Raw genomic sequence first — 27,500 nt, forward strand, 5'->3', positions numbered from 1 at the left:
GACCTGAGTTGAGTGAGTATGGTGGAGTTGTGTAAAGTAGAACTGACCTGATGTGGGTAGAATCAGAGACGGTTGATAAGGTTGGCATTTGATGAATCAGAGTTGGTGTTCTAAAGCATATTTGGTAGAGTAGAGTTGTGTGAAGCGCACAGTAGAGCTGAGTTGAGTAGAATTGAGTATAGTGGAGTAGTATAGAGTTGAGTAAGATGCAGCATGTAGTTTTTTGCACGGTTTCACATGACAGTCTTACATGTGTTCTAACGGTGCTCTGGGGTTCATGTTATATATGGTGTTCTGTGGCCTCTGTTCCTGTGTTCTGTTGAGTTAATGTTTCTAGCCAGCATGTGAGCATAGCACCTCTTTTGTGTTTTGTTGACCCTCATCCCTGTCCTCTGTGTGTATGTGCATGTGGGTGTGTGTGTGTGTGTGTGTGTGTGTGTTTGTTTTTGTGTGCGCACATGTGTATACCTCAGATCCTGGACTATGACGTGGTGGCCAACATGTGTGTATAACTCAATCCTCTCCTCTGTGTGTATGCATGCATGTGTGTGCCCCTCAAATCCAAGACTACGAAATGGTGGTGAATAAGCTCTCCCTGTATAACTGTGTGTGTGTGTGTGTGTGTGTGCGCGCCCCTCAGATCCAGGACTATGACATGGTGGCGAATAAGCTCTCCCTGTATAGTGTGTGTGTATGCATGCATGTGTGTGCCCCTGAAATCCATGACTACGAAATGGTGGTGAATAAGCTCTCCCTGTATAACTGTGTGTGTGTGTGTGTGTGTGTGTGTGTGTGTGTGTGTGCGCGCCCCTCAGATCCAGGACTACGACGTGGTGGCCAGCATGCTGTCGGTGCGCTGCCGGCGTCTGCGCTCGCTGGACCTGTGGCGCTGCGGCAGCCTGACGGAGCGAGGCCTGGCCGAGTTGGCCGCGGGCTGCCCCCTGCTGGAGGAGCTGGACCTGGGCTGGTGCTCCACCCTGCAGAGCAGCTCGGGCTGCTTCCAGCGGCTGGCCCGCCGCCTGCCGCGCCTGCGCAAGCTCTTCCTCACCGCCAACCGCACCGTCTGCGACGCCGACGTGGAGGAGATGGCCGCCTGCTGCCCCGCGCTGCACTACGTCGACATACTGGGTGAGCAGCGCACAGGGTGTCTGTGTGTGTGTGTGTCTGTCTGTGTGTGTGTGTGTGTGTCTGTGTGTTTGTGTGTGTGTGTGTGTGTGTGTGTGTGTGTGCTTGTGCTTGCACTTTAGACTGTCGACATATTGGGTGAGCAAGCGTAAGAGTGTTTGTGTGTGTGTGTGTGTGTGTGTGTGTGTGTGTGTGTGCGCTTGCACTTCAGACTGTCGACATATTGGGTGAGCAAGCGTGTGTGTGTGTGTGTGTGTGTGTGTGTGTGTGTGTGTGTGTGTGTGTGTGTGTGTGTGTGAGAGTGTGTGAGAGAGAGAGTGTGTGTGTTTATGTGTGTGTTTATGTGTGTGTGTGCGCTTGCACGTTACACTGTCGACATATTGGGTGATCAAGCGTAAGAGTGTTTGTGTGTGTGTGTGTGTATGTGTATGCACAGGTAAATACATTTTCTGTGTCAACTAAAAGACAAAATATAAACAAAAAAGGTCACTGTGAGTTGATATGTGTCCTGTTTGATTGACAGGCACACGGATGGTGAGCCCGGCCTCCCTGAGGAAGCTCCTCCAATCATGTCCAAACCTGAAGCTGGTGGACGTGTCCTTCTGTTCACAGATTGACACTCGGGCTGTACAGGAGCTCTCCGCTCTCTTTCCCAATGTGGCTATCAAGAAGAGCTTTACACAGTGACACTGTGCCACAAACACACACACACACACACACACACACACAAACGTTTTTATTAAAACACATACACACTGGCTCTCTTAACCCACCCACACATGCAGACATGCTGCAGAGGCCAGAGGTAAACCGACAGCGGCAGCTTCTCCGTACGTGTGTGTGTGTGTGTGTGTGACGTGTGTGTGACGTGTGTATGTGTGTGTGAGATGTGTGTGTGATGTGTGTGTGTGTGTGTGAGATGTGTGTGTGATGTGTATGTGTGTGTGTGGAGAAAGGAATAAAGTGGGGGTTGCTTTAGCTGTTGACTTTCGGCTGGGAAGCACATGCTGAACGCTGCTGGCCTTGGCGGTTCCAGAAGGCTTTTCTGATGGGGTCAAAGGTCGCTGACGTTGACCCCCCCCCCCCCCCCCCCCAGATTGCATTAAGACGTTGGCACCTTGTGTTGCCAGGTCAGGGTGCCCTTCCTAAGCCCACGGAGGTTAGTTGTCCCTCTGCCGTGTCTGTAAAGAAACCTGAGGCTGACCTCAGTGGAAATCCAAAATCTCAGGGTTTTATTTCTTTCACTCTGTCTTCTGTTGTTATTGTTGTTTTTATTTACTTTTCTGATGCCCTCGGCTGACTGCGTTTGATGGAGAGTGGCGAGTCGTACGGGCAAGACTGGCATCAGTGCCACCCACTGCCACCGATATTTTTCATTTCAAAACGGACAGTTGCTTCAACATTGCAAGAGCCTTTTAGATAATGTATTGGTGTTGAATGTTTTGAAGGAGAAAAAAAAGAAAAAAAGGAAACGCACACAAATGATTGTGTACTTGTTATGCCATGTTCAATATTATACAAAATTAACAAACTGTCAACAGTACCAATGTATGTACACTGTGGTGCATATCCAAGGTTTTTTTTTTGGTAAAACTTGAAGTTTTCATTTAATTCTGCTCTGACGTATAGGTAACGTTTCCCTGTGCCTTATTTTAATAACTACATGTGGTATGCCTCTCTATGCCTATGTGCGTGTGTGTGCATGTGTGTGTGCAATTAGATACGTTGAGAAATAGTTTTTGTTTGCCCTAATCAGACGTTGAATGGGAACTCAGGGCACAGAAGTAGATTAGTGTCCTGTTTTTATAAATTTATTTAAGTCCAGGCTTTTCAAATATGCAATGTTTTACTTTCCTGTAGGAGGCATCAGGCCTCCAGAAACCACTGTCATGGTGCTTCTGGATTGCAAGCACATACACGCTCACACACAAATACAATCCAACCTTACTGTCAAAGATATTCTCTTAAGTTTTGATATATATATTTATGTGTGTGGGGGGTTTGGGGTAGATGAAGGGGGCAGAAGTGATATTTGTTTAATTTATTGATATTTTCTGTTGTCGAAATGGCGTGATGCCCGGTCAGTGTTGGTCATGTGATCGGCACTGGGCGATCTGATTGGTAGTGTTGGCCGTTCAGGAGGATCTAGACATCTCAGTTGAATAAATTGAGAGTTGATGATCAGTAATCTTTGACTGTGTGATTTCTTTCATGACTGTCTGTGTGTCTATATGATGTCTGTCTGTGAAATATGCCTGCAATGATAATGAATCCGTATATATATATGTACTGTATATACAGCTCTGGAAAAAATTCAGAGACCACTCACATTTGAATTTGCAAATTTTCTCTTTATTTTGAATATGACTGTCAACTCATGCGAATGTCACTCAGCAACCTTATGACATCAGAAAAATGTGCAGTGGTCTTCATTTTTTCCAGAGCTGTGTTTGTGTATGTATGTATATGTATGTATATATCTGTGTGTGTGTGTGTGTGTGTTTGAATGCAGGCTAGCAGGATAGCAAGTTACCTTTGTTCCAAATCCCAACCACTGAAAATTGTGAATAAGAGAAATGACGCCTAATCAGCTGTGTGAACAATTATCATAGTAATATGTGCTGAGCAGAGGACGTGAGTCGTGCGGCTAATTGTTTAGGTTCTTACAGCGTTGTAATTAGACAATAACTTTACAAATGAACGCACATACCCATCAGTGCTCTTTCCAGAGCTGAGTGTAATTACCATGACTGAGGCTGGCTCTTAAAAACAATGTCTGGATTGTCATGTCGAGGCTACGGTACACTCACTCTGTGTGTATGTGTGTGTCTGTGTGTGTGTGAGAGAGAGAGAGAGGGAGAAGGAGAAATAAGAACAACACCACAGCTATTTCAGCCAGTGAGTTATTTGGGGGTAGCTAGTGCAAGTGAGCTTGAGGACACTAGAGATCTCATCAGCTCTTACCAAGTCCATGCCAGGCATGATCAATCAGCATTTCTCTCTCTGGTCAGGCTAACAGCACAAATCAGATAATGTCCATGATGATGAGGATTATTTTTTTCTGTGAGACACACACATAAACAAACACACATCTAGCCATGCTTTGCATTATTGTTCTCCATCTGCACCTAGTCTGCCTGGCTGTAGAGGGCGCTAGGGGACTGTGGCAACATTTGTGAGGAGCAGTCACACACCCAGAGACCCAGGACAGGAGCTTCCACTTACACAGCGAGAGGAGAGGTCACGGGCATGCCAGGCCAAGACAGGCTAGGAGCTGCAGCTCAACAGACAAACAGGTGCAATGCAGGGGAGGTATGACTTTCACCAGTACTTCCTCTGTGACTGATTTTTATTATTAAACTGAAGCCAGTGCCTCTGGGTCCATGACTTCAAAGGTGGCCTGTACACACACACACACACACACACACACACACTTTTGTGTGCATCAAGGCAACTGTACTTTGAAAAAGTTTTTTTTTTTTACAAAAGAGTGGTAGTAAATTGCACATGTCATATGTCCTATTTACCAAAATAAATTTATGATTTTGTTGTCAAAAATAACATTTCAAACTAATCTAATGAGTCTGAATGGGTCAGAAAATTAATTAAATTCCAGCCTTGAGATACCCTCTGAAAAGACTGGCATGCGCTCTTCATTTCTCTGATACAAACTATCTTTTCTCAAAAGCAGCGTTCAAAATAAGCTGAGGTGGATCTGCTAACTCTGTCGTCTCCTCGCGCTCTCAGGCACTCCTTACAATGACACAGCAACACGCATCAGGCTTGGCGATGAGACGCCACTGTCAGGTCGATCTAAAAATACCGCCGGCCTGAGACCAGTAATGTGTCGCCTGTGAGTGATAACTACACGGGCGGGGGAAACTGTCAAAAGCAACACCGCTAAGAAAACTGTGAGCTGTAGCTTACTGGAGCCCTGCGGGGACAATTGCAAAAGGTAAAATCTCTACAGTAAAAATGTTGTGTTAAATTCCAAAAGCTCTTTAAGAGTTGATTTTAACACAGTAAGAGTTAATCTGAAAAGAGGAACAAGCTCTACATACTCAACTGCTGTCCGAGTGGCCTAATATACTCTTAATAGCAGGGCAAGTGGCACTACTCTGGGAAATGTGAGGTGACGGTTATATTCCCCCAATGCAATCCGAGATTATCCAGCCTCAAACACACACACACACACACCCACACACACACTTCCATACACAGGAATCACATGTGCACACAAATGCAAACACCAGTCACGTAAGGTCACACAAATTCACTCACACAAACACAGGTACACAGGTACACAGGTACACACACACACACACACACACACACACACACACGTGCTCACAAGCCTCCCATTGTTATGTACACACTTGCCGAACATAGTAGACTGTTTGTTTACTATCCAACTCATCTAAAATGATGAGATGTTGTGTATTTCTTATCTACCAAATTCCGCCTGATTTCTAGGTGAATCGATTGTGCTCTAAATGTGGCCGGGTAAAGTCCTCTGTTGACCTTCGCCATTACTGCCATCGATTTTCTCACTCATTAAGGCTGTTGCATTGATAGAGATGACATGGCTCTTTCATCTTCAGGGATGGTGATGGGTGACAAGGGTGTGCTGATCAGTCCAAATGAACTGGAGCAGTCATCACCTGACATTAATCCTCACCACACGACTCACCCTGCCAAGTGCCCTGCCTGCCGGCTTACTAACGACAAAGGTTATATGCATTTGGTGATGAAGATGCAGCACTTTCCAGAAGTTTTACACATTTTATCTTAATAACAGACACTTTTATCTTGTTTCTTCTCTTATGCATTAGTGAGTCTACAAGAAACATATACAAGCATTCTTTTTTGTAAATGCTGAAATCAACTGAGGTGTTTTCAATTTCCTGCAGTTTGTATGTTCCTAATTGATGAGATGAACCTATTCATGACATTTTGGAAGTATCATTCTATGTCAGCATCAGCATTGTGTCAATGTGGCCACACATTTGTTTTAAGAAAGAATTCTATAGGGAGAAAGAGAGAGAGAGAGAACTTGGAACTTGTGAGGCTCCATTTTCATATTTAAAGATATCTGTGATAAACAATATCTGCCAAATAAATGGTTTGCATTCAACGTAAAGGTAAAACTTCACTGTAATTCTGACTGTTAAACATTTGATGTTATCACAAATGGACATTTTTACAATGTCCAATAACTAACTTGGCTTGCACAAATTAATACTTATCTTATGATAACAATAAAAAACGTTTTTGTTAGTAGGCCTATATTTTTATTGACTGCTGGTGGCTCAGTGGAGTTTACATTTTGGATCCTGCCTGGCAAGGATAGAACATCTGCATTTGAATTAACAATGTATCCAGATTGTATTCAGATGTATTCAAATATTAGGTTATTTGAATTATAGTTTGTATGTACTGTAGATTGTAGTATTTGTAAGAAATTACATTGTAGTATTTGTAGGAGGCTATCTGTTTAGATATTTGTGTGTTTTGAGCCATCAGAGAGAACTCTCTCTATATTAAATATAATTAGGCCTATCTTAAAAGCTAGCCCTTTAGAAAGCCTTTTGTAACACGTGTAGTTATACTACATTAGACCTTGATTCAAATGATTTTTTCGCATTCTGCCTCCAAAGTGCATCAGATTTGCCTGTGGCAATGAGACTTTTTTTGTGTACGAAGCTGCCTCTTAGAATGAAGTATGGAGTAGCATCAATCGATTACAGTAGGCCAGCTCACACGTGCATCACGCCAGGTCAGCGTCTTGCTGACCGAAATCTCTGAAGGCGTTCTTGTCTATCACCTGCTACATAACAAACGCGGCTTCTTAACTGGCGGGTGCTACACAATGTCTGCATACAGATATTCATATATTGCTTACTTCTACACCTATTAGTTATGTTGGCCACAAAAGAAATGTGCATCTTCCAGCCATAGCTAGCCATAGCCCATCCAACATAGATTTGGGCACAGAAAGAACCTCAAGGATCATCACGATGTTGGGTTAAAAAATATGGCTAACATGGACAGGAGACGTGGGTGGCCGTTAGAGGGCACTTTTGTCTCGTTTTTGCCCGAACAGCTCAAATGAATTGATTAGTCCATTTAACCCTCTTCCACACTTGAGTTCTGTATCAATACTGCAATCCAATGGACCCGTTGAACACGCTAAACATGACACCAATTTAAACAACAAGGCCACTCTAATGACGCCAATAAACACTGCGTCAACAAAACGCACAAGCGCACACTGACTGTTCATACTCCTAAAAATAAATGGATTGCTGTTGGCCAGAGAAAACGTCAGGACGCTGGACACGTTTAGGATCATTTGCCCTCGTCTGACCCAAGACTGTCACTCAAATGTGAACCAAAACCAAAAGAGCCATACAGACAGCGCTGAAATGCATGCTGGATAGCCTTTTGTTGCGGTTCAAAGAAGGCCTACTAATCACCATCTTGAGATATGCCATTCCTCTATTGGTATGCTAGCAATCTTATCTTGATGTTGCAATTGATACTCTAGTGATTAGGCTATAGGCTATGCATGGTGGTGCAAATAAACTAACAAGTTTAAAAGAATGAATTAGACGTCTGGTATCAAGAAAAAAAGTTATTTAATAATTCAAATATTTTCAAATGTGCAAGTCTTTTGTTCACTCATTATCCAGTGATGAAATATTACTTGAACATATTCCTATCACACCCTCTGCGCTTTTTATTTTACCTACCACACAGGATCATTCAGACCAGAGTTTGATAGACTATGACAAAAAGCAAACAAAACAAATAAATACATCCCACAATTTGTTTCCAGTTCATAATAGGCTTGATTGATTAAGCTATGGAGAAAATAATCTGCGTTTACGTCCACCTTTGTTTTCTTTTAAAGAAAAGAGTAGCACTCGGCAGACCACTGAAAATAAAGATGTAACCAAACAAATTAAGAAAACATACATAGAAAACACACGTCCCTGGGTAGCGCCTCAATAAAATATTAAAATTAAAAAGGTAAAATGAGGGGAAATAATATTTGAGGGGTTTGAAAGACATATATACATAGGCCTTAGCGGTGACTGCAGGCTATACAGTCCGTATGATGCAATGGATGAGCCCTATAGCCTCTTCCTTCTATATCAATCAGCGCGTATTACGGACTGAAGAATGTTTATGTAAATACACCTTATTCTGCATTCATACTGCACCTCACCTTCACCACAGCGCTAACAGAAACGAACAGTAGCCTGTACTTCGCCAAATCTCCACTTTACTGAAATAAAAACCTAAACATGGCTTTGAATGGTGTGATAATAATAATAATAATAATAATAATAATAATAATAATAATATTAATAATAATAATAATATTAATAATAATAATAGGTGGTGGTGCCAACATTTCATATAATATGCTTTCTAGTTCAGACGTAAATATAAAATGTTTTTAAATATCTTTCCATTTGAAAAGAGAGAGAGAAAGAGAGAGGGAGAGAGAGAGATAGAGAGAAAGAATAAAACAGCCTACAAGATAAATTAAAAATCTGTTGCAGAAAAAAATAAATATTTGTCTGCAAGTCAGGAGCTGAAGTACATTTTTTCCAATTAATTTTAAAGGAAAGAATCGAAAAAAACGGAGTTGGTTTGGCAAGATAGTGCTGGGTGTGCGAAGCCACTGGAAAATAATTAAAGATGAAATTAAAGCAAATGTAGCCAAGAAGCAACTGTAACACACTACAAATAACGAGCAATATTGTCGCTACAATGTACTATAAATAAAAAATAGAATGTACTAGAGCCCAATACAAAATTATGTCAAATCAATTTGAATAAAAAAATAATCGAACAGCTAAAACCTGTTTTGTTTTTAAATCATTTAAAGAAAAAAAGTGCCCCAGTGAGAAATAACGAAACCATGTCTGTTTAAATTATACAATATTTACAAACTTGATCTATGTTCTGCTGTTCAGGAACATCTATGCGGTAATATTTTGTCGCTTGAGGGAAGTGTCAGATTTCCGTCGCCACGTAGCCCTTCCGTGACCTGTCCGCGAACCGCTGGCGCGTGGCGCAGAGCTTGGCGGTGGCAGCCTTTGTGTTTTAAGAAGCGCGTGAACTGATATCAGACAACTAAAAAAGGGTTGATATTTGCAATTGCATGACTTAAGTCTTAAATAATTCCTTTTAATTTGCACCGAATCTAAGCATCTGCCATATTGTAATCTATGATCTGCAGAGAATGACCTGGTGGGCCTACAGTGTTCCAGCTAATAATAATAATAATAATAATAATAATAATAATAATAGTAATAATAATAATGAAAATAATAGTTTTCTGTTTCAAAGCCCCTCTTAACTGAGCGTTTGTAGGCCTACTCAAGATCACTAATGTTGACGACTGATTGAGTGAAAACCTACGCCTGATGCTCAACTACAGTTCCTCTCAGCAGCTGTCAAAATGGCGTTCTGATATCGAATGCAGCAGCTCTTGACACTTTTCACGTAGGACAAGCAGTCCTGTACAAAACAATGCAATGATAATGCAGCCGTATGCATACACTACAAAAGTCAAATGTGTAAACAGTATAGGCAGTAGATGGACCACAATGTACGCTCTAAAAATGATGCTTTCCACTTTGACGGCTCTCCCCATCACAAAAAGGTTTACACCTAGAAACTGCGATGTCACAGTGCTGGGTATATTTTTACAAAAACATTCGCCCCCCTGCTCTTGAGGAAAACCCACCTTCCCTTTCGCTAACGCTATGCGCGCTGTTGATATTGTTAAGGGCTGATAGGCTAACGTGTGCTCCCTCCTAGACACCTGCTATCCTCTGGATAGTTCCGTGCTGGACTGGACATTTTCAGGTATAAATAAAAACCGAGACAGTCAGAAAAAAGCAAGAGTGATCCTCCTTTGTTCATTGTACCGGTGTCTGGACCCCACGGTGTGGTGGTGTGTCCCCGTACACATCCTCGGTTCCTGGGATCTGTCCTCCAGGAGGAGTCATCCTCTTCTCTTTCTGTCTTCTGTTACAAAACCAAACCCTTACTACCTCCTTCTCCAGCTGCAGACTGTCCGCCAACGAAACTATTTCAGACGCTGCTGGTTTGGGGCACTTCAAGAAATGACTCTCCAAAGCACCCTTGACCGTTACCTCGATCGAGGTTCGCTTTTTCCTCTTTCTCCCCTGTGCTGCGATTTTGTCTAAGCTCGTGGGGCTCCCCGAGGTTGAATCGGCCTCCTCCAACCACTTGTTCAACAAAGGCTTGAGCTTACACATGTTTTTGAAGCTTAGTTGCAGGGCCTCAAACCGACATATCGTGGTCTGGGAAAACACATTTCCATAGAGCGTTCCCAAAGCGAGTCCTACGTCTGCCTGCGTGAAGCCCAGCTTGATCCTCCGCTGCTTGAACTGCTTGGCGAACTGCTCCAAGTCGTCGGAGGTCGGCGTATCCTCATCCGAGTGGTCGTGGTGGCTCTGGTGCTGGTGCTGCTGGTGCTGGGACGGCTGGTGGCCGTGGTCGCTGAGGTGCGGGCTGTGGTGGTCCTCGTGTGCGTCGCGCATGTTGTGATGATGCATCCCCTGTCCGCTTCCCGGGATTAGTCCATTGACGTTGAATCCCGGCTGCGAGTAGATGAGGCTCTGTCCGTTGGATGTTGCCATGCTCGGTATGTGCGCCGCCGTGGTCGTTCTCCATGCCCTGGCGTCGTGGTGATTCCCGTGCGTCTGGTGGACCAGATGGGGCGGCCGCGACTGATGCTGGAGGTTGCTGGAGTTGTGCATCTCGTCCCTAGTGGTCTGCACCGCGGGTTTAATGTCCTGCTCGCCGAGCGGACTGGTCGACCACGGAGCCCCTTCTCCGTGCGACAGCGCCGTGATCCACTGGTGCGCGTGGCTGAGCGGGTGACTGTTGCTCTGCAGTGAGTAGTCAGTTTGCAACAGGGTTTGCGCGTCCCTGTACGCCGTGGCTTGCTGCATGCTCCCGGACTCCGAGTGCACAATAGAGGCGCTGGAGGTGAGAATGTTGTAATGATTGGATGCTGTGGTCGCCATGACTCTCGGAGCCGGACTGATCGCTCTTATTACAGAAACCTTGCATTTGACAGTTACTCTTTTGCCACAGGCGTCTCCCAGGCGCTTTGCCAAGTGGACACAGCGGCGCGCACCTGAGCTCCGCCCCCGGGCGACCTCCATTGGGTGAGAGGGGTTGACGGACGTGTTCTCTTCTCACAGCACCGCGCTCATTGGCCAGCTGTGGGCCTTAACAAACACGACCCCCTTCTTCCAACGGAGCTATGAGTTCTGCGGCACCTCTGAAACGTGAGACACTGAAAGGGGCACGGCAACGGAGCGAGGACCAATACAGGTTATTCTCTCAGACAAACTGTGAGAAAAGAGGCTTGTTTTTAACATTTAAATAGCGCAGAATTTGGTGTGTTAGTAAGTCAGGATACAGATGTTATATTTATGCATGTACAATTATAAGTTGCCATGCTGATGTTATAAAAATTATTTAATAAATATGTAGATATATATTTGTGTGTGTAACCAAAAACGTTGTGTATTTCCAAAGACCAAAGTATGCAAGTTTCATTCGTAGTATGCCAAAACTTGTTTCAAACCTCTTTGTAGCCTGTTTAAAGTTTGCTGCAGTAAGTTGAATTCTGTTGTATCCGTTGTTTATAACTGTCTGTGAATCTGGGAAGTCACTGGATAATAGTATTTCTTTTTAAAAATAGGCCTACTGCTAGATATTAATGTGTAATTTTGGTATGGCCATCAACCATTTAATTTCAGCCACACGCTTTTTATCTCTAACCAAAATAATAATTATAATAATAGCCTAATGTTAAATTGAAGTGCGTTAAAAAAAAAGTATGTATGACAAATCATTGTGTTGGCATACATCAGATTTAACAAAAAAAAAAACATTTTAAAGTATAAAATATCAGTATTATAAACATGAAGAATGTAGGCTAATCATTCATTGTTTGTTCATTAAATAGGTTTTATTTTTTAGACTAAAGTTGGACACTCTTCTTTAAGTAGTGAACCATTTGAGCACTAGAGCCTACCTTCACCGCCTGTAGATGATGTCATTACTGATGTCGAATAGTTAGTGTGTATGTGATGCAGAGGCATATACAGTCTTAAATCAACGTGTATCTACTCCGCTTAGATTGTTGCGATCTGTTGGGAACGTTTAAAGGTTACACGTTGTTTTTGCTGATTACATTTTTAAATGCACAAATGGACATAACCTGTCACTATGGTGACCCTCAGATAACTTTTAATAATCAGCGTGTTAATATCAACTTAATAAAAAGTGAGCTTGCCATAAGTGTTATCTTACATTTTGTGTAGGCTATGTCTGATTTTGTTTTTACCCATGCGAATAGTCATAGGCTACTTAATTAGGCCTACAATGCAGCATTATATAACTTACACTGCAATTTCAGAACTAGATTGTCAACGTTGCTTTAATGGCAGTGGTTTGTTTTCTAAAGTGAGACCAATATTATTTGGGGTAATCATGTTTTTCTTCTATAAAACTATTACGCATAGGCGTCAGTCTTACTGTCAGTTTATAAGATTTAGCTCGGCCCACTTACATTGTGATTGGCATGAAGTGAGTGGGATATGGGCGCGAGCGGCTCATTGCCCGACGCTCCAAACCCATTGTGGAGTGCGCAGGTGTCAGAATCGGCCCAGCTGCCTCCACCCCCCTTCCCCCTCTGAGTGTGCAAAGGATCTGACATTGTCCAAAGGGAGGACATTTTCCCTCGCCGCCGACCGTTGCCATAGAGAAGAGTAAAGGAAACAACAGGGCTCACGTCACACCTACTTTCGCCCCCACTTCTTATGTCTAAAGGCCCATTTAGAGCGGCTCACTGACGGGACAAAAGAGAAACTGAGTGGGTGAAAGACACTGAACGGGAGAGAGAGAGAGACTATCCCCTTTGACACTATAACTGAGCAGCCTATAGGCTACTATAAGCAATCTACCGGTAATAGCCTGTACAATAATAGGTAGGAGTCTGACATGATGTTAAGAATAACGTTCAACCTGTAGAAAAGTTTGACAGGCCTATAGTTTTCCTCATATTTCACCCGAAGGAAATTCTATTGCAAACTCAGGGCCACGGTGCTCAATCTGCTCAGTGCACTTAAGCTGTTGTTGGCATTAGGCACATCGTTCAAACGAATTGCCATGCAGGAGGCTATTCAACTGGCCAGAGTTTAATGTTTTTACTATTATCTTTACCAAACATCTCAAATTATGCAAAACGAGTTCATTTGGAGAAATTGAAAAATGTGAGCTATCCAGTTGGTTAATCATCCCATAACCTAGAGTTTATAACTTCATCCTGGAAGTCAACAAGCTAGCTACCCAGTAAGAACTTGTGGGCAATTGTAGGCTAGTTGCAAGCAAGTTGCCCGAGAGAAAACTCCGTGAGAAAATAGGCGGAGAAAATATAAAATCACGTGGTTGTCCATTAGCCTGGACGCTCGCATTTAAACTGGGGCAGATAAAGTTTGAAGACATGGTTCAGATCAGGAAATGTATTCATCTAATGATGATCATCATTGTGGTGTAACAGTGAAATCATCCAAATCAAAAGAACATTTGTGGCAATTAAGGTGGTAATTCGAAGAATTACCACATTGCCACAGAGGCTTAAATAGTCGTGTTGGGAGAAAACCAAAGCACATTACTTTAATGGTGTAATATGCAAACTATGGGTCGTTCAATTACATGGCTTAACAACGCATAAATGATGCGAGGCTTGTTATTTGGACTGCCGACTCTGTGGTAATTCGTTCGGAGGGGCCAGTGCGCTTTCTCATACAGTAAAATCTATTTCTGAGCTCCAGGAAGCGCTGCCAAACTACGTTTAAGGGAATAAAAATTAATGACAGAGAATCTGAGCGTTAAATTAACAGTAATTATATGACCCGCATGCTGTAAAGATTCCATTTTTTATGGTCTAATTAGGTAACCGTCTCCTCATACATCAACGTGTTTCCCTCTGTGGATATACTCGCGAGAATCCGGTCATGTTCAAATACTGATGACAATAATTAATTACATTTTATAAAGGCATGGTTTAAGTACCGACAAAACCGTGGGATGCGATGTCTAATCCTACATAGTTTCATAGCCGACCACTGGATAGTTGGGCCACTGTAGAACTCACAAGGCCTGGTTTGTTTGTATGCGGGTTTGGGGTGGAGCTGCGTAGCCTAACCTACCACTTGATCCAGCGTGACTTAAAATATGGAGAGATCGAAATGCCGAAAACATTAGTGGAAATCTTGGCACATATATATCAACATTGTGTGTGTGTGTGTGTAGAGAGAGAGAGGGGTGGGGTGGACGTAGGGGTGTAGTGTGTGAGTTGAGAGAGAGAGAGAAGGGCTCTTTTGAAGGGGCTATCCCCATAGTCCGAGCCAAAGAGGCCTCTCACTCCGAATGGTATTCCAATGCAATTAGTCGGTACAAAGACTTCGTTAAATTTGCACTCCTCTGAATGTTGGCGGCTGATTGTTTGTGTCCATTGTACGGGCTGGTGTATTCTCCTTCTGTGTGAGAAGATGAAAAGACCACCCAGATGAAAAAAGGGAGACTTAGCATGCTTCCCTTTAAATTACGGTTTTGGTTCTACCGCCGCTATTGCCAAGACAAATAACCCTGGCCATATTCGCCTCTTGGCTGGACATAGACACTCTGGCGTGGGCACGGTTTGACCCACTAACCTCTCGGACTCCCAGAAGTAGACGTGAAGTAGGCCTTGGCAATCCTTCGCCATTGAAACCCCCCAACAGGTCGTTTGCAGTGCAAGTGATTATGTTTTCAAATACCAATTTTGGCTTTATTTCCAGCCGTTTCACTCCCGATTCCCCAGAAGCGTTTAATGCAGATTACTTCAAAACTGGCACACAAACACCTGCACCAATGCTTAATGGAATCAACAGATTAACGCCTTAATCCAAAGGACTATGGCTCTGGTTCTATGTTTAGCGGCCAATGATGCCAAACATAATGCGTGATATTATTTTCACATCACATCGCCCTTACACGGAAACCTGGCAGACATCATGTATATATTTTTTATTAAAACATCTCCCTACTTTGTTGTCTTAGCAAAAATTTCCATACACATGTTTTGATGCGACATTGGGGCTCCTCAGCATTAGTTGGTTGACGCGTGTCCTTGCAAACATAACGGCTGTGATGTGGGTATCGAAATGGGATGGAACCCCCCCCCACCCCCTGCGTGGCGACTTGTGCGCGAAGCAGCGAGCCTATCTCTCATGTGCGGCTCCATTAGCCCCACGTGCCTCGTTCCTCAAACGCGGAAGCCGAACAGATGGTTGGAGACGCGCCGTGTTACGAGGCTGCAGCAGTATGTAACGGTGTTCTAATTGAAACATCAATATTGTAGCGTCGATACGGCAGAGGTACTCCACCTCCACAGCGGAGCCAGGCAAATGGTGGGAGAATGTGGGGAGAACACAAACTTCTGCCTTCACGTTGAATCACTAGAGCTCTGTCTGGTGTCACTAAGATAAATCCAGATAGATCATCCACCTTAAAGATAGCATATTTCACATATTCTATTACATGATTTAGGTGAGATGTCCTGGCAGTAGAAAGGGAGAAAAAAACGAGACACATATTCATACATTGTTAACACTCCAGTACAAATGTAGGTAGACATCAAAATTAATCTTTCTGGGTGAATTCTATTCCCATTTAATAATTGAAATAATGTTTTGGCACTTCCAGTGAATAAGACATTTTAAAAGACTGTCCTTTAATCAGTATTTTGTAATGGAGGTGTGGAATGACAGAGGTTTATAATGATAGAGTTAGAGAGGAGGAAGGATAGAGGGAGAGAACAAGAGGGTGGAGAAAGCAAGAGAGAACAGGTGGAAGAACTGAGAGAGAGAGATCCGGAAGAGGGGTTGCGGGGTGCTCCCACAGTCTCTGCTCTTGTCCTGTGTTGACTGCACCACGGTCTGGCCCAGACCAGCCTTGACTGAAGTTACTAAGATGACCCAGGTTATTGAGGTAACCCTGGTAACAGGTGTTCCAGGTGCAATGCACCTCTGTGCCCAGTGGTGGTGCTGTGAGGAACCCGCCCCTCTACTGGGGCAAAGGTAACCTGGAGGGGTGAGGGGCAGGGGCATCTCTGGACGTCTCTGCTCTCTCTCTCTCTCTCACACACACACACACACACACACACACACACACACACACACACACACACACAGTCCTCAGGAACCTGTGTGCAGTGTCCTCTTCTGTCTCCTTTAGAAAAAGAGAGAGGGAGAGCAGGAGGAAGTGAGTAGGAAGTAAACAGCAATATTTGGAGGGGGGGCTTGGGAGAGCAAATAATCTCTCAGTCACATGTGATTAAGGAGACATTTGGAAAACCATAGAGACTATAAACCTAGACTCTTTATGTAAAGAAGTTGTTTTCATATTGCAAATAAAACAAATGTAAATGATGCATGGGGCTAAGCGAATTTCCACCACAAACAGAAATGTATTTCAGCAGTGACTTCACAACTACACTAATTTGTAAACAAAATACATCTGAATCAGATTCACACATGATCACACACATGCTATGATTCTGAAGAGGACTGCGCCAATCGCTCTCTTTCAAAAGACCACTGCCCCATCAACATCAGCAGCTACAGCTTCTAGTCTATTCTTGTGGGACACTAAGGACCCTATTTTATGCCCAGTGCATTGCAGCACCAGGTGACTATGCTAGTTTGTGACCAATGCTTTTTGTGACCAAAGTTATCATTATGCCGTCGGGCAGGCACGTGGTGTCTAAATAGCAAATCAACTTGCGTCCATATGAGCACCCATGGGAGTGTTGTTGAAAAAAAAAGGAGTGGTCACTCACTTTATTTGAATAATGATATCTTGTGCCCAAAACACACCCATGATTAATTAATAAACTTAACTTAAGTACAACCCTTTTGAACCATGCGTCTAGTGCTGGAGACCATTTGTCCCGCTGTCAAAATAGCTAAATGGATTCAGACACATCCTAAACGCACTTACGCCTCACATTTCAGACTATCTGTTTAGATTGCTAAAATAGGGCCCTGAGACTCTGCGGCAGCTGAAAAATGGAGCCCTGAAGAGCAGGGAAAGTAGAAGCGGTCAGAATAGTTTAGGACTCTGTCCAAGCACTACACTTCTCCAATGTACAAAAACAGAATTGTGTGCAACCACTAGAGGTTTTTTAGCACACTCACCGAATGGACACATAGGATAGTGGAGAACAGTTTGCTGCATTTGAGCCAAAAAGTGTAGTCGTTTATAAATGTGGACTGCTGACTACCTATAAGTTATATTATAACTTGGAGTGTTTCCTGTGGCTCAGGTGAGACGAGGAGGGCTTCAGAACCTGACAGCCACCTTCTTAATTAGCAGCTCTTACCTCCTCGGTAACACTGCCAAGTCCTCAGAGGGTTCGATTTTTATTTAATATTTCCAAAACCACAGATGGATTTATTTTTTATTTCTATGTTTTTTGTTTTTGTTTTTTTTTGTAGCAATGTTTCACATCTCCAAACACGCTAATTTAACCAGTCCAGCAACCAAAAGTAGCAATTCAAATTTGCACACGTCCCTCACCCCTCAGGGCCTTCAAAGCCTTATGGCTGCCAGTGAGGAGACTGGAGCTGAACAGTGCTCCCCAGAGAAATCAACTCAAGGTCTGACAGCATCACAAACCATTCCACCACGCACTTCCAAACCACATGTATGACTTACAAGGACAAAATAATCAATAACATAAAGAGAAACCATATCTCTACACTTATGTGTCCTTTTATTTAATTTACAGGGAAGGTAGATTTTTTATTAGTGTATATACGCTCACTGCAAGTTCATGGGGTGACCTTGTAGGTGCTTTCATTTAATATATATTGCATTTACCTTCTTTCTTTCTTTCTTTCTTTCTTTCATATGCATACTGTAATGAACACACAGTAATAGGAGACAGAAACAGTAAAATACAGAGTGTTGCCCACCTGAGAGGACTTTGTGGTGAGGGTGGGGTGCGCTTGATGGATGTGCTCAGTGTATTCCACATCATCTCCTGGTAGTCAGAGGGTGACCCATCAGTGCCCTCAATGTGCAGGGGAGAGTGGGGCAGGGGCTGTGCTTGGGAGGCCTGGGGGTAGGGCAAATGTTACACAGAAAACGTGTTTAGGAGATAACATGCATGATGCAACAGCATACAACACACACACACACACACACACGCACACACACACACGCACGCACGCACACACACACACACACACGCGCACAGCGTCAGTCAACATGAGGATACATAGACATTTACACAGCACTATGTACACATACACATACATACGTACACACACATACACACACACACACACACACACACACACACACACACACATACATACACACCTCCTCCTCCAGAGAAAGAACATTAAATATTTCCCCACTTCAGCCCATCAGAGGAGCTGATTCCCCTCTGGAACTCTCTCCTCTCCTGTGTGTGTCCCTCTCTCTCACCCCTCCCCCATGCCGGCCTCGTCCCCAGCCCCTGTCCCCCAGCGCTACCCCAGGATGGCCGAGGACCGACCCCCCCCCCCCCCCCCCACACACACACACACACAAACACTCTCCACTCCAGCCTCCCATAACAGATCAGACAAAGGACATCATTTGTAGGCCAAGTCTTTTCTGAGCTTCTGTTCTCACACCCGCATACTAAAACCAACAAAGCCCGCGGAAAAAAAAACCCAAAAAAAACCCAAAAAACCCCCAAAAAAACCCCCAACGCAACTAAAAACGAAAGCTCCGTGTTTGGACTGGGGTTGGGAGGTCTGTCTGCCTCTCCGTCAGGCATCGATTTATCCTTCCTTCCAATTTATTTCTTCTCTTTGCCCGCACGATCCATACCGCTCTGCCTCCAGGGAACATCCCAGGGAGAGAGAGAGAGAGAGAGAGACGCCATCTCGGCTGACTGGTAGGCCACTAACGCAGCCCTGAACACCAATAAACCTCCAGTTATGACACCAGCACCATGTGGACCCAGCAAATGGCCTGAGCAGAAACAACTTAAAGTCCTTCTGCTGGGCTGTGTTATGAAATAACAGACGCTTGTGTGGGCTGACAGGAAATGTGAAAGAAAAACATGTTGTAGGTGTTCACTCCATGCAAATCACTTGGGCATTTCCTATTTTTATATGAAGTAAAAGTATAGAAATTCCACATAACTAAAAACTACTTAAAACAAAAAGTATGCAGGTGTTCAAATAACTGTCAAATCTGTGGATGTTTACTCCTTGGTTTTCAAGGTTTGATTGCATGTGTAGAACATTTGCTGTTCCACTGTGAGCAGTACCTTCTCAGATCCATGGCACTACGAGTGAGATGACTCGAGCATTGCAGTATAATGCTGAGGGAAGAACGAAGGTCAGCTATTGTGCTACAAACTACAACCTCAAAATATCAATGACTATTGGAGATCATCGAATTTATCTCTATTAAATCTCATTGTACACAAACATTTTTTGTTTGCGCTGATTTGTCCATATCAACTGTACATGCAACAAGTATTTAAAGCACTAACTCAGGGTTAAGACAAAACAAAATCAATTTCTGCTATGTATAGAATATTCAGATTTTACACGCAGGACTTCTCATCAGTGTGTTTGCTCTTGGGGAAGAAAACTACCAAATACCCACTGATAAAATTAGTTTTGTTTTCTTATTCTTCAGGGAATCATAGCTGATTGTATTGTTAGCCATGGTGTTTAAAGACAAGTTGCAATCACTTCTTGCAGAAGGTTTTCTAGACTACATGCATATTGTCATGCATGCTACACTAACATTGACATTTTTTAACATAACTGGGCCTTAAACGCTCCCAATCTGGTTTGTCGACACATGTGAACCTCTACTTCGGTAGAAGGGAAAGATACAGCTCAAAGCAACATTATAAAAACATTTTTAAAGCCATTTGTTTCTTTTGTTTGTTACTTTTACAGCATGACTGTTAGCTGTGCTGTTGTTACTGGTGTTTCTGAGGCAAGTCTCTTTGCTGTTACTAGTCAGCTTGCTCGATTTAGAGACAGAGATGCCAGAATGACTTCCAACAAGGGAACAGGATCTAAAATGTGCAGGTAAAGACAAGAATCCTAGAATTCCAGAATTCTAACTCCCTTCTGTTTGATTCCTGCCTGGTTCTCCCAGGAGGCTTGGCTTAGCCTTATTTAATCTCATTTAATTTGGCTGATTATTAACAAACCGCATCCTATCACAACCTTTATTTCACAAGTTCACGCTTCTCTTGAGGAGAGCATGTGAGTGGTGACTGAGGGCTTGCCAGTGTAACTGTGGAGGGTCCAAGAAGCCCATTAGGGATTGAGCTAGAAATCCCTGTGGAGCGATACATGCAGACATACACGTATAAATACACAAACACACACACACACACACACTAACCTAACCACATATTCGTGAAAGCCACTCAAATCATATATTGTTGTACACACACACACACACACACACACACACACACACACACACACACACACGGTGTGGAAGCACGCAGAGTGAGAAAGGAGCAGTAGTTTCCTGCAGGCTTGGGGACTGAGACACCTTGCCTGGTAAAGCTGCTGAACTGAGCTGCTGTTGAGACCTTTCTCTTTAACCCTGTGATATTTAAGAGCGACCACAGTCTCCATGTTACCATGTTCCTTAATTAATCTCCAACAACCAAGAGTGAAAGGGGAGAACAAAAGACATTTGCTCTTTCCTCATTTGACTGTATCCAAAGTTTTTAAAATGCTAACTCTCTTTCCATACACGCATGCATAACATTCAGAACCAGCCTTTACCCTTAACCCTTAAAGGAGTACCGTCACACCGGTGTGACGGGCATGTTGAGAAATGAACATTCTAAAGAATATCTGGGTTCATTGAATTCAACATAGAATTTTAGAACCTTCAATTGTTGCGGAACTTAGAATGTTCAAAAACCTACACCTTTAAGGGTTAAGGATATCATTTAGGACAGCAATTAGGACAGCAACTGTGCAGCAGACAGATCCACTGCCTATATGTAAGTGAAGTTAACTCTGAGATATATGCCTCTGGCCAGAGTGAACTGTGCCTGTGCTGGGGTCTCCCTGTCCTTGCAGTGCCCAGACGTGTGGGCACTACACACACACACACACACACACACACACACACACACGCACGCACACACACACACACACACACACACACACACACACACACACACGCACACACACACACCTGAGCATGATCAATGCGGATTTGTCCAGGGGAAATTGAAATCCATAGGAAATTAGGCAGTGCAGGTGATTTATTGGATTAGTAAATCACTCGGGCCCCAGTGCGGGATGTCGCTGTCGCATACCTTCCGTTGGTGTGGGAACAGGGCGGGGATGTCGTCGACGGCAACGCGCCTCTGGCTCTCCAGCTTGGAAGCGAACTGGACGAGGGCCTGGGGATGGGACCTGTCCAGCAGGTATGGGATGCTGTCCGGGATTGGCTGAGAAGTCCCCATGGAAACGAAACTGTGAAGGGGGCCCTCTGTTGGGGTAAAAGAGAGTGAGGTCAGGCACTGTGTGTGTGTGAGCAAGAGAGAGAAAGAGAGAGAGAAAGAGAAAGAGGGATAGATAGAGAAAGGGAGAGTTATGGAGAAAAAAATGTTGAAAAAGAAAAGTGGGAGAGAAAGTGAGTATGTATGTGTGTGTGTGTGTGTGAGTGTGTGTGTGTATAAATGTATGTGTGTGTGTGTGAGAGAGGGGGGGGGGGGGGGTTAGATACTAAAGTGGAACAGAATACTTCACATCTGTGTATGTGTGGGAAATGAGGAGGGGGAGGGGCATATGGAGCACCAGGCATATGTGTTTCTAAGAGAGACAGAAAACAGAGAGATGGAGACAGAGACAATAGATCAGACAATGTCATAGGTATTTCCATACTTTGATTCAAGGGAATTATATCCTGTAGTAAGAGAGAGATTCTGAAAAGGAACTGGTGAGGTAGCACTAAAAGGTGTTTGTGCATGTGTGTGCTTTTCTGCGTATGTGTGTGTGTGTGTGTGTGTGTGTGTGTGTCAGTGAAACAAGAAGAATTGACAAAGAGATAAAAAGAGTTCTAAAGAATGGGAAGGAGATTCTACACAGACATTCCATTCTATTCTCACTTGTTTTTGTTCACATTTAATTGCTTTTTTTCCCTCTCTCTCTCTCTCCCTGTCTCTCTTTCTTTCTTTCCGTCTCTCTCTCTTCTCAAGACCAGAAGGAGGAAAAAAGGAGAAAAAGAAAATGCAAGACAACAAGCATCACAAATACAGCAGTGGTGCGGTGGCTGCTAATGGAGAGGGTGTAATTGTGTGAGTGTGTGTGTGTGTGTGGTGTGTGTGTGTGTGTGTGTTTGTGTGTAGGGGGGGGGGTTATTCATCTGAGGATGTGGCTGGTAAATTGCAGCAGACAATACCAGCACCATGATGCTCAGATCGCCATACACATGCATGCTGCCTGCTCCCAGACGGAGAGAGGTAATTGCTCCTCCGCAGAGACAGGGAGAGAGAGAGAGAGAGAGAGAGCGGGGGAGAGAGGGAAGGTAGGAGATAGCGAGAGGGGAGAGAGAGAGAGAGAGAAGAAAAAGGAGAAAGGGGGGAGAGAAAGAGAGAGGACAGGAGAGTAGCGAGAGTGACAGGGGTAGAGAATGTAAAGGAGAGGGAGAGATCAGGAGAATAGAGGAGAGAGGGAGAGGTAGAGAGAGATGAAGAGTAGAGGATGAGGAGGAGGAGAGAGAGAGAGAGAGCAGAAACGGGTGATGATATTGAGAGGAAGACGTGAGGAGGGAGAGGCAGTTCAGAAGAGAGAGAAGAGGAGAGAACGGAGAGAGAGAGAGAGAAAGAGAGAGCGAGAGAGAGAATTATATGGAGAGGTGGATCCTTGGAGGTAGGGAAGGAGAGAAAGGGAGACTCAGTGGGGGGAGGGGAGGTCAGAGTGTATTATAAAAAACACCCCAGAAACACAGTAGCTTTGAACCCACTCCAGGCCCCATCCAAGCCAGATGTAAGCCAGGAGAGGGAGCTACCTGTTCTCTCATGGTGATGGCACTCAATAAGAGGCTGATTACATGGATTACACAGATGCTCTGCCCCTTATTGGCTGATACCGATGTATGGCAACAAATGCTTCCAAAACTACTATGTAACACACTACCATGTCTATGCACAAAAGTAAAATTAAATTAAATGGGGGAAAAAGACACACACACACACACACACACACACACACACATACACACACACAAACACACACACACACACTCAAAACACATGCACAGGCAAGAGAGTTGTGCCCTTCTGAGAGCTGTGCCTTACTGGAGCCATGAAAACCTCTCAATCCAGACAAACAAAACGTCAGTAGAACAGCTCCCCCACTGGCAAAGATGGTCACACAATAACAACTCAATTAAACACACTGTCCTGGTTAAATTACAGCGTCATAATCACTGCAATTCAGAATCACTGCAATTCACTCTTAGAACAAACATCTCCGGCAGCATCTCAACAGGAAGAGTCTTCTAGAACAATGACACAGCCAGAGTAAGGAGACAGGACACAGGATATATTGTCCTAGAACATAATGTCTTAGAATAATACGCACACACGCACACACACACACAAGAACACAGTTGGATGTCTTACTGTTTTCCACTTAAATTGTAGACGCACATATAAACACACACACAGGTAGATATACATCAATCATCTGTAGATAAACACACAAACACAGCTTGATATGTTTTCTTACTGAATTGCATTCTACTTCTAATTGTAAGGTAATGGCAAATTATACTAAACAGCATATCTATGGCCTGCCATTATGGTCCCATGTATAGTAATCTCCATAGTCTTTATAAGTTTAGCATGTAGGTTCTCTGCCAGGGCAGAATAAGAGGTCCTGGCAGTATGGTTTGGGCAGAGCTTTGTGCAGCCATGTTAACATGTTTGCAGCAGTGTTTTACCTTGGAGCTCTCTCTCTCTCTCTCTTTCTAGGTAGGTGGGGGTTTGATGTTTACGATCTAAGTGGGTTTAGCCTGTGGGAGCATCACTGATATGGAATGTTTTTATTTTACTTGATGTACTAAAGGGTTTTTAAAAAGTCAACTCTCTCTCTCTCTCTCTCTCTATGTGTGTGTGTGTGTGTGTGTGTGTGTGTGTTTATGGATAGACAGCAGATGGAAGAACAGCTTGAAATGTGGCTCAGTAGCTGTGAGACAGGGTTGGGGTGTGTATATGTGTGTGTGTGTGTGTGTGTGTGTGTGTGTGTGTGTGTGTAGAGGTGGTGAAGTGAGATGGTCTAAGCGTCTCTGTCACACACCTCTTAATACAGCCTCTCACCAGCCAGGAGGGTTAACCACACACACACACACACACACATATGCTCACACACATACTCACTCAAACACACACACACACAAACACACACACACACACACACACACACACAAATGCTTAAACACATACGCTCACACACACACACACACACACACACACACACACACACACACACACAGTGAGAGAGATGCCTGAGGTCAGTAAGTGTGGTGCGGTAATTACAGATGACACGTATTCCCATGACCCTGAAGAGCCCACCGGCCCACATGAGCTGGACCACACACACACACACACACACACACACACACACACACACACACACTTCCCCTTAACCTGAAGAGCCCACCGGCGTCTCTCCTCTTATTGTGACACCACTAGACCCAGCTCAGCCCACACGAGCTGGACAACACGCACGCACGCACACACACAAACACACACACACACACACACTTACAGCAGGATAGAGAGATTGGGGAGAGAGGAGGGATAGACAGAGAGAGAGGGAAAGAAAGCAACATAGAGATACGAGGAGAAAGAGAGATGAGGAGAGAGATAGAGATAGAGGGAAGGATAGAGAAAAAGAGAGAAGGGGAGGGAGAGAGTAACAGAGAGAGAGAGAGAGAGAGAGAGAGAGAGAGAGAGAGAGAGAGAGAGAGAGAGAGAGATGGAGAGCCTTGCATAAGAAAGCACAGTGATTATTGAGCAGGTGGGCAAGTCCACTCAAGACACGATGCGCCCTGAGAGAGCAGGAGGCTGAGGGGCTACTCTATAGCCTGAAGAGGTCCACACAGCTTTCCCTGAAGAGTTTGGCGACAGCAGAGACACAGACAGGGGCCGAAGCTGACTTCATGAATAACACATGTGTTGATGTCTCTAGAGACTTTCATCGTATACATGTTTTGTTGTGCATTTATATCCATTTGATACGTTTAATATTTCATGTTAGTGAGAGCCATGCTGTCTGACTCTGTGTGGTGCCAGTCACTGATGTTATCATAACACCCTCAAGTGAGTGTGAACCATCTCTCACTGCCATTACTGTCAGATTCATAGAATATTAAATATGGCAAACACACTACTGCCATGTAATGTTTATCAGTTGTCGTTGTTCATTATGCCACTTTATGATACAGATCTAAATCTGGGAGAAAAATGAAAAATATACTCAGGTGGTTATTTAATCACCAAGTTAATTTTTTTGTTTTTTTTGTATCTTGCGGTCTGTACTATGATGGATGTTGGTGTGCGCTCGTTTACAGATCTAAATCTGTATATGTGGTGATTGTTAGATACAGCACTTACAAACATATGGACAGAAAGAACAGTTGTATATATACATCTGTGATGAGGCCTCATTTAGCAGTCACTGTCTGTTGAGCTGTCTGTTCAGATGTCAGATCATTATCCCCGAGATACTATCTGTCAAAATCTATGTGCTACGCTATTTCACAGGTAATACAATATATTAGTGTGTACAGTGTATACAGTACATATTTCTGCTGTTATCCCACGTTGTTCAATCGGGTCATAATAGTCTATAACAGCTGAGATATTCTCCGCTAAATGAAGCGCATACAAATCTTACTCAGAACCTAGACTAGAAGTCGGATGATAGAAAGTGTGTGCGTGTGTGCGTGTGTGTGCATGTGCGCGCGTGTGTGTAAGAGAGACAGTAAGCGATAATACAGAGAGAGAGAGAAATGTAATGGAGGAAGGGAGAGATGTAGTGGGTCATACAGTGTGTGTGTGTGTGTGTGTGTGAAGGTCTGTCAGTGCCTGTGTGTGTGCATATCTATGTGTGTATGTGATGTAGTGAGAGAGATAGCGAGAGAGGAGAGAGAGCTAATAGAGAGAGAGAGAGAGAGAGAGAGAGGGAGAGAGAGAGAGCGACAGAGAGAGAGGGAGAGAGAGAGGAAGAGGGAGAGGCAGGAGGTGAGAGAAAGAGAGAGTCATACCATATGGGGGGCGTTGTGGGTCATAAGTGCCGTACAGTCTCAGTCCCACGCTCATCAGAACTCCAGCGGTCTCCTTGCTATCCATACGCCGCCCACACTGTTTCACCGCCCCTCTGTTGTCCATCACCTGCAGGAGAAACACAAACTCCGCTAACACACACAAACATCACTCCACGAACATGCACACGCATGTATGCACACATACACACACACACACACACACACACACACACACACACACACACACACACAGTGCTCCACCGACCGTCATCTGCATGAACATGTACACACACATACACACACACTGCTCCACTGCCCATTGTCTATACAATCACAAGAGAGATCCAATACAGACATCACAAAATACACCCACAACAAACAACACACACTCACACATAGATGCACACACACACACACACACACACACACACACACACACACACACACACACACACACACACACACACACACAAACACACATACACACACACACACACACACACACACACACACACACACACACACAGCCACCCTGTGGTGCATCACCTACAAGAACACAGGACAAACACCACTAACACACAACACACATGTACAAACAGAACATGCCCTTGGAGCTACACACAACATGAGGCCAGAGATTGCTTTTGTAAGTGTGTAAGTGTGTAAGTATGTGTGTGTGTGTGTGTATGTATGTATGTGTGTGTGTATGTGTATGACAGCACACTGAGAACAGGAGTCGTTCATAGCTCCCTATAGCCTAGCACAGCATTGATTTGTTGTTGGTAAATAAACCGCTGGGCTGCGCCAGGGAATCGATACCTTACCTGGCAGCAGTGAGAGAGGATGGCCTCACGCAAAGCACACTGGGCTGTTCACTTCCACCCACCCCGGCCGCACGTTAAGCCACAACATTCATCTCAAGCCTTATTTAT

At 44.0% G+C, this 27,500-nt stretch overlaps 3 protein-coding genes across 4 annotated transcripts in view; 1 reads left to right on the top strand and 2 right to left on the bottom strand.

The window, feature by feature from the left end:
* fbxl4 (F-box and leucine-rich repeat protein 4) overlaps positions 1-3,313 on the top strand; it is a 13,454-nt gene extending 10,141 nt beyond the window's left edge. The window contains exons 7-8 of one of the 2 annotated variants that reach the window (XM_042107227.1): positions 816-1,128; positions 1,649-3,313. In XM_042107227.1, the coding sequence (XP_041963161.1) occupies positions 816-1,128; positions 1,649-1,812 (477 nt within the window). In that variant the 3' untranslated portion in view covers positions 1,813-3,313. Of the gene's footprint in view, positions 1-473; positions 503-815; positions 1,129-1,648 lie in introns of those variants that run through there. The other variant, XM_042107228.1, reaches the window with a different exon arrangement.
* Positions 3,314-8,509: 5,196 nt separating this feature from the next.
* pou3f2b (POU class 3 homeobox 2b) lies at positions 8,510-11,919 on the bottom strand. Its single transcript, XM_042107138.1, has one exon. The coding sequence runs from the start codon at positions 11,340-11,342 to the stop codon at positions 10,065-10,067; it is 1,278 nt and encodes a 425-aa protein (XP_041963072.1). The 5' UTR covers positions 11,343-11,919; the 3' UTR covers positions 8,510-10,064.
* Positions 11,920-15,895: 3,976 nt separating this feature from the next.
* The window catches only part of LOC121721126 (neuroendocrine convertase 1-like), a 178,598-nt gene continuing 166,993 nt past the window's right edge, over positions 15,896-27,500 (bottom strand). Inside the window, exons 17-20 of the mRNA XM_042107772.1 lie at positions 26,569-26,695; positions 21,608-21,783; positions 18,213-18,355; positions 15,896-16,464 (exon numbers count right to left, since the gene is read on the bottom strand). Of these exons, the coding sequence (XP_041963706.1) occupies positions 16,431-16,464; positions 18,213-18,355; positions 21,608-21,783; positions 26,569-26,695 (480 nt within the window). The 3' untranslated portion in view covers positions 15,896-16,430. The remainder of the gene's footprint in view (positions 16,465-18,212; positions 18,356-21,607; positions 21,784-26,568; positions 26,696-27,500) is intronic.

This window comes from Alosa sapidissima, chromosome 10 (assembly GCF_018492685.1).
Source record: "Alosa sapidissima isolate fAloSap1 chromosome 10, fAloSap1.pri, whole genome shotgun sequence".
Lineage (NCBI taxonomy): Eukaryota > Metazoa > Chordata > Actinopteri > Clupeiformes > Clupeidae > Alosa > Alosa sapidissima.

What these genes read in the sequence shown, in the direction of transcription:
- pou3f2b (XM_042107138.1), bottom strand. Translation starts at nt 11,342, where the DNA reads ATGGAGGTCGCCCGGGGGCGGAGCTCAGGTGCGCGCCGCTGTGTCCAC.